The sequence below is a fragment of the Danio aesculapii genome, chromosome 17, assembly GCF_903798145.1.
Source record: "Danio aesculapii chromosome 17, fDanAes4.1, whole genome shotgun sequence".
Lineage (NCBI taxonomy): Eukaryota > Metazoa > Chordata > Actinopteri > Cypriniformes > Danionidae > Danio > Danio aesculapii.
Window position 1 is genome coordinate 10,124,044 of NC_079451.1, and position 12,608 is coordinate 10,136,651.

Genomic DNA, 12,608 nt, shown 5'->3' on the forward strand with positions numbered 1-12,608 from the left:
TAATCTAGGAGATTCAACTGTAGAGCTAATTATTACAAAAAAAATCTAATTAAAGCAAAACCTTTTCATTTGAACAAGGAAAATGTAAAATTAGAGATTTTTTCTGTAAAAAATGTCAAATTTTCTGGGAAATTTTAACAAAAATATAAGTAAAATATATATATTTGTGCATTTTATTCACATTAAGATATTTTCTGTTACAGTTTTTGTTTGAAAACCATGGCTTTTTTTTACAATGCAGTTCACACAAAACTTAAATTTTGTGGTTTTTTTACTTTTTACACTTCGACCCATTCAAGATGTAGGTGACATATTTTATAGAACCGTAAAGAAGAGTTTTTAGCTGAAACTTTGATCTATGAATGTGATTCATTAATAAAATGTAACTCATAGATAGGTTTTCATTGCTGTGGGAATCAAAAATCAGGTTATGTAATAGCTTCGGACAATACATTGCATTACATTACAGTCTCAGACACTTTGGCTGTTTCTCAATGTGTGTTCTTCAGTGTTCTTGTGTTCTGTAAGGTTTTTGTGCATGTTATAAATATTGATAAGGGGAAAATAATAAATCATTATATGAATCATGTAGTGTTTAAATTATTTTCCATTAAAAATACATGAAGGTCATGTGACCATCAGGAAGAACGTAGCATCTCACTTCTCACAGGACGCTTTCCGTGTTCTCACCGTTCTCTCCCAAGTTTATTCTTCCAAGTTAACCTGGCAAGACCAGTCTCCGCGAAAACGCAAGTCTGTTCTCTGCATTCTTGGAATTGAGAAACAGCCATTGTTTCTGGTTCAAATAACTAATTAACCTGTTGATTTAAGTAATCACACAATGACGTAATGTATACACAATTATATTATTACTGTATCCAATAATGAAATAGGGATCCTTTACATGACTAAAGCTTATACAGTGCATAAAGTTTCATCAGTTCAACATTTTACATAAACCATGAGAAACTATAAAAACTTCAATTTCACTCTTTCATTTGAATGCTTTATGTACGTCAGACACGTCATTGATTATCATATATGTATGTTGCGTATATTGCCCTATATCACATTTCAACAGGGGTGAGAGCTAAATGAGTTTGCGAAAACTGGCTATATAATATCCTAAATTCTGTTAATTGATTAAATTTGCATCAGAGTGACTGTATAAAAGTCAGTTTTGATTGAGTGACTTAAAGCAAACCGTTTCAGATGGTTCTGCCTAATCTGGTGAGCTGGTTCATCCAGTTCACTATAAAGGACTGTGTTCACAAACCGGACATCACCCCAAACAGCCTGAGGCTGTAGGTTAAAGCTTATAATGTTCTTCATAATCTTCATATTCATAACCTTACAATATTCATATTGTTGGGGCAGCACTATGGCTCAGTGGTTAGTACTGGTGCCTCACAGCAAGAAGGTTGCTGGTTCGACACCTGGTTGGACCAGGAGGTATTTCTGTGTGGAGTGTGCATGTTCCGCTTTCTCTCACAGTCCAAAGATATACAGTTGAGGTCAGAATTAATAGCCCCCCTGAATTATTAGCCCCACTGTTTATTTTTTTCCCCAATTTCTGTTTAACAGACAGCAGATTTTTTTCAACCTATTTCTAAACATAATAGTTTTAATAACTCATTTCTAATAACTGATTTATTTTATTTTTGCCATGATGACAGTAAATAATATTTGACTAGATATTTTTCAAGACACTTCTATACAGCTTAAAGTGACATTTAAAGGCTTAACTGGGTAAACTAGGTTAACTAGGCAGGTTAGGGTAATTAGGCAAGTTATTGTATAACGGTGGTTTGTTCTGTAGACTATAGAAGAAAAAAATATATAGCTTAAAGGGGCTTATAATTTTGACCAAAAAATGATTTTTAAAAAATTAAAAACTGCTTTTGGTCTAGCCAAAATAAAACAAATAAGACTTTCTCCAGAAGAAAAAATATTATCAGACATACTGTGAAAATTTCCTTGCTCTGTTAAACATCATTTGGGAAAAGAAATAAAAATTCAAAGGTGAACTAATAATTCTGACATCAACTGTAGGTGAATTCGATACATTAAATTATTTGTAGTGTGTGTGTGTGTGTGTGTGTGCGTGTGCGTGTGCGTGTGCGTGTGTGTGTGTGTGTGTGAATTGTCAAAACTCTTTGTGTGCTTGTAAAACATAAGCCAGAGTAATTGGTGGTTCATTCCGCTTTGGCGACCCCTGATCAAGCGGACACTAAAGCCGAAGGAAAGTGAGTGACTCTTACAGTAATGGTAACTGTTGACTTGCAATGTTTACGGTTGCAGCTAAAAATCTTCTTTAATGTTCTGTTGAAGAAATAAAGTCTCCCACATCTTGGATGGGCTGAGGGGTAAATTAACAAGCTTTTTCTTTTTGGATGAATTGTTATTCTTTACAATTTACACAAGAGCAGTAATTCATCATTGGCAAAGCTTTTAAACATACTGAGGGAGATTTCAATAGTTTATGTCAATTGTTTACCTGTTCAAAAAGTTGTTTTCCTGTTGTAACCGACTGGATTGCAAATTCCAGCTCGGCGTCCATTGTTGTGACACGGACATTGATCTGCAAAGAATAGACACAAATAAATGGCCCTTCATTGTCACTAAATCAAGCACTCGAATCAAATAAAACAAAAAAAATGTGTTGTGTCAAAGACAAAAAAAAAAGATTTCAAGCATCAAAATACAGAATTTATCATAGCAATAAATGTGATATATAATATTGTATATGTATAATGTGTATATAAAAATAAATAAATTAGTAATATGATGCCCAATGCCATTCAATATACTGACAGGTATATTTGCAAAAGAAATTGACAGGCATCTTGAAAACAAGAATCACTTGCTAAAAATGCAAATACTAATGAAATGTCATGTTAATTTTATATGCCACTATCAATCAGCAATAACCTTTTCATCAGTCAAAATATAATAATGTATAATCATTTATTCTTTTATGTGTGTTAATAAATACAGGTCAGAATAAGTAGGTTGTTTCATTTTTACAATTAAAAATATAGGTTTTCTGTTACTTTTCCACTCATATTTTTTATTTCACAAAAGTAACTTTGTTTGCAGGTCATATGATGTCTTTGTACATAAAATCAATAATAAACTATTCTGTGTATAAAATATAAATATGAACATAAACACTTGTATATTTCATTTGCTGCAGACACCATTATGGGACAACTCATCTTTATCCCTTAAGTTTGTAGAGAAATATAAAATATGCCAGTGCGGTTTTCTGTCTCAAAAATGTTCCTATTTCAGACTTGCCTGTATGTACTTACATTGTGTACTAAGTTGCTGCTTTCTAGGCTGATATGGCTAGGAAATGTACTCTCATTCTGGTATAATAATCAAGGAACTGTTACCGCTATATCATGGCTGCAGCAGCCACAACGATATTACACAGTGCTGAAAATCAGCCAGTTTTAAATAGGAAATTTTTAAAAGCTCTTTGGTCATTTTTGAGTGAGATGCTAATGGTCTAATCCAATTCAATGATCCATGCTAAGCTAAGCTAAAAGTGCTCCCTGCTAATTACAAATGGTAAAACTCAACTGTTTTCCTCTGGGGGAGTTGTGAAATGAGACTATTTTCAAAAAAAGTGCAGTGTTTAGACTTAGTAGCTTCTGCGGCACAAACGCAAATGTAGCGCTGTCAAAGTCGAGATATGGGCTGATGAAATGACCATCGTTTTAAAAAGTATACAAACTAGCTGTTCGCATGGAAATGTCAGGGCATCATTTTCAGATTTATCCACACTGGGACCCGGTTTCAAAACATTGCAGTTTCCCTCTCCTGAAATCTCAGTTCAGTCTGGCATATACAACTAAACACATCTCTGTGTGTATGGGGCCTGAAATACTTTTAAATAATAGTGAGTAATAGCTAATAATACACATAAATGTCAGTTTAACATAAATGATGAATGATCAGTGATCAAATTAAAGATATGTATATTTTGTAATTGGTTCATTCGGAATGGGCTGATGACATCATCATTTCACAAAATATACAAATTGGCTGTTCTCATGAAAATGTCATTGCAACAGAACGAAAGATGTGTTGGCCAAACATAGGCAAAGTTAAAGCTCACTATAAAATATTTGATACAGTTACGTCACACTTGCTTGTCGTTCCAAACATTTAATATTACATCAGTCAGAAAATCACTTATCAGAGGCATGTTAACTATATAACATGGAGCGTTGAGCCAACTAAATTACACGTCATTCCACAAATCCACAGGCAATAAAGCCTTATGACAGATCTGCATTATTTAATATCCGGAGGAGGAGAAAGACAGCTGAGATAGTTTGATCAGATTAATGAGCATTCATAAATATAACATATCATGGCTGATACTGTTATTTACTGTTTATATTCTCTTGTGAAAAAAAACAACATTGACAAAACAGTTTCCCTGGATTTATGCTTTATTGATATGTGTTTGAGTAAAACACTTACAAATCACCTAAACATGATTATATAGATTATTAGACAACACAAAACCAGTGTTTTAACCTTAGAAGACTTTAAAGAAATTGTATTTCTTGGAATAACCCTGATTTTAAATCACAACTAATGAATAATCATTTTCTGAAATGAAAAGAACAACTAAATGGTGATCGTTTATTTGACATTTGATAGAAATGTTTTCAGATATTTGTAGAATAAAACATATACAGTGAGGGAAATAAGTGTTCAACACGTCACCATTTTAGAGACCAAGCCAAAAGAAAATGAATGAATGAATGAATGAATGAATAAAGGTGCCGTTGACTTGAAATTTACACCAGATGTTGGTAACAACCAAAGAAAGACATATATGAAAAGAAAATAAATCTAATTAGTTTACAAATGAAGTTATTCATTCATTCATTCACTTTTCGGCTTAGTCCCTTTATTAATCCGGGGTCACCACAGCGCAATGAACCGCCAACTTATCCAGCACATGTTTTATGCAGCGGATGCCCTTCCAGCTGCAACCCATCACTGGGAAACATCCATACACACTCATACACTACGGCCAATTTAGCCTATACCCAATTCACCTATACCGCATGTCTTTGGACTGTGGGGGAAACCGGAGCACCCGGAGGAAACCCACCCAAACGCAGAGAGAACATGCATACTCCACACAGAAACACCAACTGACCCAGCCGAGGCTCGAACCAGCGACCTTCTTGCTGTGAGGCGACAGCACTACCTACTGCGCCACTGCAAAAAGGCAGTGAAAGCCCAGACAGCAGCTAAAATCTCTCTGTAGTTATTCAGTAACCCTCTGCCCTGTATTTAGATTTTAAACAAAGATAAAAAAAATAAATGCAAAAAAAACAGAATGATCAAGTGCTTTATTTTCTTTAAGCTAACCGTAAGTATGAAATCAAATATCTGTTTTCAACAGAGACTCGTGATTTCCATGGTGGAAATCTCTTGATCAATTCACGTTTGAGTCCAGCACACTTTACACAAGCTTTCATAACAACTTGCTGAACCTTGACAGAGCTTTAAAGCATTGTCAAAGTTACACAATCTTCATGTGAACTTACTCTAGAGTTGTAAAGATAAACCATTCAAACTTGTGCAACAGACGTTAGCAAAGATATTTCAGACCCGTCAACATATCAGTTCAACGCTTTCTTCGTGTTACTGGTATCTCTACACGAAGCACAAATAAAAGTCCAATATTTACGCTGGATTAGTGCACGTTTAATAGCTCTAATCATGAGAGAAGTGAAAAGTACTATAATCCTCACAGCATGATAACTGTTATACCCTGCTGTTAGTATTTAGCTACATCAGCAGGTAAATGATCTGCGTGTTTTGACCAACACTGGTCACTTACTGCAGATCTACTGACTGCTGATCATACAAAAATCCAACAGTTTTTACAAATGGTAAAACTGTTTTACTCTAGGGCTGCACGTGGCACAGTCATTAACACACCTAGAAGGTCGCTGGTTCGAGTCCCAGCTGGGCCAGTTGGTATTTCTGTTTGGAGTTTGCATGTTTTCCCCGTGTTCGCATGGGTTTCCTCCAGGTGCTCCAGTTTCCCCCACAGTCCAAAGACATGCACTATATGGGAATTGAATAAACTAAATTGGCCGTAGTGTTTGTGTGTGAATGCGAGAGTGTATGGGTACTACTCCCAGTACTGGGTTGCATCTGGAAGGGCGTCCACTGCTTAAAACATATGCCGGAATAGTTAGCGGTTTGTTCTGCTGTGGTGACCCTTTGATAAATAGGGGAAGGCCTGAAGGAAAATGAATGAATGCAAGTTTAACTCCAGGGGAGTTGTAAAATGAACCTATTTTCAAGTGGAGCGTTCCTTTAGACTCTGTGGCACAGATGCAGATGTAGCAATGTCTGACTGAGTAAAGATATGGGTGATGACATCATTTCACAAAATATTCTAATTGGCTGTTCACATGGAAATATTAAAGCATCGTATTTAGCTTTTCTCCACACTGGGACCCGGTTTCAAAAGTGTCAGTTTCACTCTCCTGAAATTCAGTTCTGTCTGGATGAAAAGATACATCAAAGTCAGTTCTGTCTGGATGAAAAGATACATAATTTTGGCTAAACTAAACGCATCTGTGTGTGTATGGTGCATAAAATACATTAAATAATTGTGAGCAATAGCTAACGATATATATAAATGCCAGTTTAAGAGAAATGAACAATGATCAAAAAAAAAAGGTTTGTATATTTTGTAATTGGTTCATTTAGAAAACCAGTTAACACAGCTAAATTAGCTCATTGATGATTAAAAGTTAAGGTCAGCATATTTTTATAATGCATTTATTGAAAGAATTTTAATGCCAAAGCTGTCATTACTTCAAGAGCTTAACATGCACATGATTGCTCAAAATAATTTCAATACTAAAAATGTCTTAGTAATTTGGAAAAAAGTATATATATACATTTTAAACATTTTTAAGATTCAGTACATTTGATTTTACAGTTAAAAACATCATTAGAATTTCTGGTGAAAATCCAACAGTTTTTTAATACATTTCTGTTAATCCTAAACCAAAATATAATACAGTAAAAATTCTAAATTTATGTAAAACATTAATAATATTTAATATGGAAAAATTCTTCGTATAACACAGTATAGTGTGACCTAGTTTTTACTTGTTAAAGTACAGTTAGAAGACAACAAAATATTAACACATTTCGGCAACACTTGCCTTCATCAGGGTAACTTGCTTGATGAAGGCAAGTGTTGCCGAAATGCGTAGGTCCTGTTTTTTAAAAATAGCCATGTTAACAACGACTTTTCAAGTGTCTTAGATTTATGATTTAGTTTTTTTTATCTTTATGAATTTCTTACCTAAAGACCACCAACACATTCACTACCCCTGAAGAACTTTTGGTTTGATTTTGGAGAATATTAATGCAGTTTGAACGTTGAATCCAAAAAACTGAATTTTCAACCTCTGTTTTGGTTTAAAATCATTTTACGTGCAATAAAACTTCAATAAAACAGTAAGCACAAGGTGTCCAATTTTCAGAGTTCACTGATTAGTCTGCCATAATGGAAACACAATGCAAATGTACCTTTATCAGTGAGCCCTTAGATAGGCAGCCAGTCACGTCAAGAGAACTTAAATCACTGCTGTCACAATATGGTATCTATATGAAAACTATTCCACATCTACAATATTATATTAGCACATACAGTCGAAGGCTAAAGTGTCATTTTAATTCTTCTTCAAATATTTCCCAAGTGCTGTTTAATGCAGTTTATTTTTTTAACATTTTTAAATATACATTTTTTAATAATAAATTATTATCACATTTCCATTGATGACAGTACATTTTAGTTATTTTGCAAGATATTGGTGGGCAATTTTAATTATTGACTATTTTAATTATGTTAAGTAGGAAAGTTAGGTGAATTAGCAGTGGCTTTTTTCATAGCCAATCAAAAACATTCATTCATTCATTTTCCTTCAGCTTAGTCCCTTATTCATCAGGGGTCACCACAGCGGAATGAACCGCCAACTATTCCAGCATATGTTTTACACAGCGGATGCCCTTTCCAGTACTGGGAAACAATCAAAAAATAACAATTTCTAAAAACTTGTAAAAAGCTACTTTTATTCCAGTCGAACTAAAAGAAATAAGACTTTCACCACAAGAAAAATACAACAGAAAATGTACTTTCTCTGTTAAATATCACCTTAAAAAATATTTGGGAAAAAAATCTGATTTCTCAAACCTTGTCAGTAAGTGGAAAACAAACTGCTTATTACTTGCAACTTTAGTCTGTTCTATCCAAAGTAAATAAAAAAATTATAATAAACTCAAAGCCAGCATGTCAGATATAATCTCTAATCTTCAAAAGCTTGTCCTCTCGGCTGGATTTGTCCAAACAATGAGAGTGGACGGCATGTTTAATCCAGCGGTCGCCATCTCCATGAGCAACTACCAGAGCTGCACATTTTATCTATCCGGAAGAAAGACTTGGAGCACGTAATAATACCGCAGGACTGTTAAACAGACGTGTCTCATTTGCCTGGAGGTTCAGAGTTCCTCACATGACAGTGCTAATTCACGCTCCTCAAGTCACAGATAAGTGTTTGCGCTCCACTCAAAAACTCCATCATCGGCTTAAATGAGCTTCGGAGAGTTCACCCAATAATGAAAAAACAGCCCTATGGAAGTCAATGGTGATGTTTCCAAGTACATGGTTGCAGCTGGAAGGGCATCTGCTGTATAAAGCATATGCTGGATAAGTTGGTGGTTCATTCCGATGTGGCGACCCCTGATGAATAAAGGGACTAAGCTGAAGGAAAATGAATGAATGGATGCACAGTAAAAAAAATACTGGGTTCCACACAATCGATTTGTGTTGGGACAACATGATGGAATTAAGTTATCTTATTAGTTTTTACAAATTTAAGTGTATTGAACATAAACCAGTTTAGTCAGGGGGAAAAAACTCAAGAATTGTGTTGTTTCAGCTCATTTTAAATAAGTAGTTTGAACAGAGCAAATATAATTTATTTCTTTCTGTTTATTTTACACAACAAGTTTGATTTTGGAGGGGTAAAAACGCAAACTTTTAAAAATAGAGGATTCAAAGTGCACATTATGGAAATCGTATTACAAGTTCAGTCTGACATTCCCGATTACTGGCATTTTATGCACAATTCAGTGTTTTTATGGATCCGTTTCAAAGTGTGTGTTGTTGTAACACTATCATCTGTGCACAAAACTGTTTTTTATCTGTTTTACATAATTTTCTTGTAAATGTTCAAACTTTTGTATAACAAATGTTTAGATTTTATATCTATACTTTTTTTTAGCTTTTAACCATTTTGAATCATCATATTCTCTCTTTATTTAGTAGATAATTCACAAATTTCTTTTTGAAATTATAAGTACCAAGCCTCTTAATTAATATGAGCTCATAAAACTTTACAACTAAAATACAACTGAGATTTAGTGCATGATCCTGAACTGAAAAGAATAGTTACAATTAAATTTACGGGGCAATTTGAATTTTACAATATGAAGTAATGACAGATTTTTGTGTGTGATTTTTAACAAAACAATTCATGATTTAATTCAATTATGCTACTCAATAATCGGGACAAACCTGGAAATGAATTTCTTTCAGATACTTTTAATTGATGTTGATAATAAAATATATTTTCACAGTTCTAAAATCTTTTGCATGAAGGTACAGTGATATATATGCATTTTACAACATCCAACGTCCATGTGGTGTGGAGTCTCAAATAATGAAGGAAAAAAACCTAATGAATAAACTAGTTTTCCAGTAACCTCTCTTGAATGTTAAGGGCAATAATTAATGTGACATCACATCCTGCTATTCACCTCACACACTAAAGTCAAAAGTAAGTTGACTGCAGCACAATGCGCATTTGGCTAATCTTTTACCTTTGCTGCATTCTGCACCCATGAACACAGTGTGAACTCACCGTCATTGTCTAAGTCTAGTTAATGTGTAAAAACTCATCTTACTCAAGAATGTTAACCAGCAAATTAAAAGTCTTCCTGAGGCTTCAAGTGATCGCTACATATTTTGGAAATAAAATATAGAATAGATATGGTAATGAATTACCAATATAATCACTAAACAATAAGATTTAAAAAACATTATTGTGATTAATAAAACACTTTTACTCAACACAGTCCAGAACTGTGTAGAAATAATACAGTAAATGCTGCTTTATCCAGATTTCAGAGTTTATTCACTGTCATGGTTTTTGTAAATGGTAACAAGTTTACAAATATATTCACTATGGAACCAATTCTAAGATGTTTTCTAATACATATCCGGTCACACTTTATTTTATGTGACAATTATCGTCTTTAATAAACCATTAACTATTACTTTTGAATAAATAAACTCCTAATTTGCTGTTTATTAATTGTTATTAAGGTAGTCTTAAGCATTAGGTCTTTGTGACAGAGACAGAATTGAATTATATATATATATATATATATATATATATATATATATATATATATATATATATATATATATATATATATATATATATTTCAGTTTCAAAGTAACGTTAATTAGTAAAAACAATGACATTTAGAGGTCTATTGTTGTAACTGACAAAACAAAACGACCAAATTCAACGTATTATTCAAAGAACGAGCAAACAATTGCCATGTTATCAGGGTATAATAGACATGGCTCCTGTAATAAGATATCTGATACACAAAATTGTTATGTAAAGTAGTTTATTGATATACTGGTCGCCATTTGTGACACTGTTATCTGGTTTTACGTGTAAAAAAGGAAAGCAGAAGTACTTACAGGCTTCGGCATTGTGAGAGTCTTGTGAGGGGAGCCGCTGAAGAGAGAAACCTGAGACGCGCGCGGGACCTTTAACAGTCTGTGTGCTGAACGCCGATCTGAACACTGGACGCTAGATACTCATTTCTGACTCATTTTCGATAGATGGTGTCAAAGCCTCGCCCCAGTGATAGCTAGTACGATAAGTTAGTTAGACAGCTCGAGTTAAAGAGTGCCAGCGGGTCTCTGCTAAACCGCGCACCAGCGCCGTAAACTCGACCTTTGCTCGCGGGCTCGCGCTCCTCACGGCGACGCGACGCAATCGGAGCGCGTTCACGATCCCGTTGCTTTAAATGGGATGGTTCCTGTCCTGCTGTGGCATAGGTAATCATCATAGGAGCGTTCTTAACTGCTCACAGTCACATTATTACAACATTAGTCCATACACACTGGGCGGAGAAAACATGGGTGCGGTTAAAGCTGATAATCTACTGCAATATCTGGGCAGTTAGGATATACTATTTTCAGTAGAGACTGGCGAAATGAAAGTTTTCTGACTGATTGACTATCAAATATGATCATCCTCATGTGTGAGATCCCCGTCCTGAATTAGAAAAACTGTAAAACTGTTTAAGACTAATCATATTGTGAAACTTTAAACACTTATTTGCCTGTTGAATTATTTATTTTAGTTTTATTTAAAAATAGTTTGTATCAATAAATTTATTTATTGAATTTCTAAATATATATTTTTTATCTACTTAATATTTGTGCGCGCGTGTGTGTATGTGTGTTTATAGTAATGCATTAATTATCTACATAAAAATATATAATGATCATATATAAGGCTATATTTTTTCATTTTATTATTTCAATTATTTATTAATAATGTCTTTTGTGGCTTTTATGACATTCCCACGGACCACAGAGAAAAGGCTTTTGTTAACTAATTGAGAATTGTTTAGGACACCTTTTTAGGTTCAGGTTGCTACAGTTCGACCCTGCTTTTGCCTTCAGGAATCCCTTAATTCTAAATGGCACAGATTTAGCTAAATTCAGAAACATTTCTTAGAAGTTTTGCTCGTCAAAGAATTACTCTGCTGCTTGTTCAAACTACTTATTTAACATGAGCTGAAACAACACAATTCTTGAGATTTTTTTTAGGGGCAACTTAATTGTTTTATGTTCATTTCACTTACATTTGTTACATTAACTTAAACAATTTGTGTTGGGACAGCATGAATTGTAATACACTGTAAAAATGCTGATGTTTATAATTTTTTTATTATTACATTTTAATGAATGTTGCAACTGTTGAATTCTGCAGAATGTACACATATTATAGCAATGTGGGTGGGTGAACAATAGATGTGGGTTTATTATATTAAAATTTGGGGTTTCCACAAAAAGCTGTCTCTGAGAAATGCAAACTGTGTTGCAATTGTCCCCACTCTCCCCTAATCTACTGCAATATCTGGACAGTTAGGATATACTGTATTCAGCACAGACAGGCTAAATTAAAGTTTTCTGGCAAACTGATCCCCAAATGTGATCATTCTCACATTTCAGGACGTTTTCACACAGGCAGCTGATTAGGTTTAGGTTGCTACTGTTGGACCCTGCTTTTGCCTTCAGAAACCCCTTAATTCGATTAATTCGATTTAACAAAACTCTTTAAATGCTCCTCAGAAATTTTGCTCCACACTCAAAGAATTATTGCTTCATCAAACTACTTATTTAAATGAGCTGAAACAATACATTAATACATTAACTTAATTTTGTTGGA

The 12,608-nt window shown here is 34.0% G+C and overlaps 1 protein-coding gene across 1 annotated transcript in view; it reads right to left on the bottom strand.

Annotated features, from left to right (window-relative positions):
* Positions 1–11,183, bottom strand: part of ezra (ezrin a) — a 37,759-nt gene extending 26,576 nt beyond the window's left edge. The window contains exons 1-2 of the mRNA XM_056476677.1: positions 10,844–11,183; positions 2,498–2,581 (exon numbers count right to left, since the gene is read on the bottom strand). Of these exons, the coding sequence (XP_056332652.1) occupies positions 2,498–2,581; positions 10,844–10,855 (96 nt within the window). The 5' untranslated portion in view covers positions 10,856–11,183. The remainder of the gene's footprint in view (positions 1–2,497; positions 2,582–10,843) is intronic.
* Between the last annotated feature and the right edge of the window lie 1,425 nt (positions 11,184–12,608).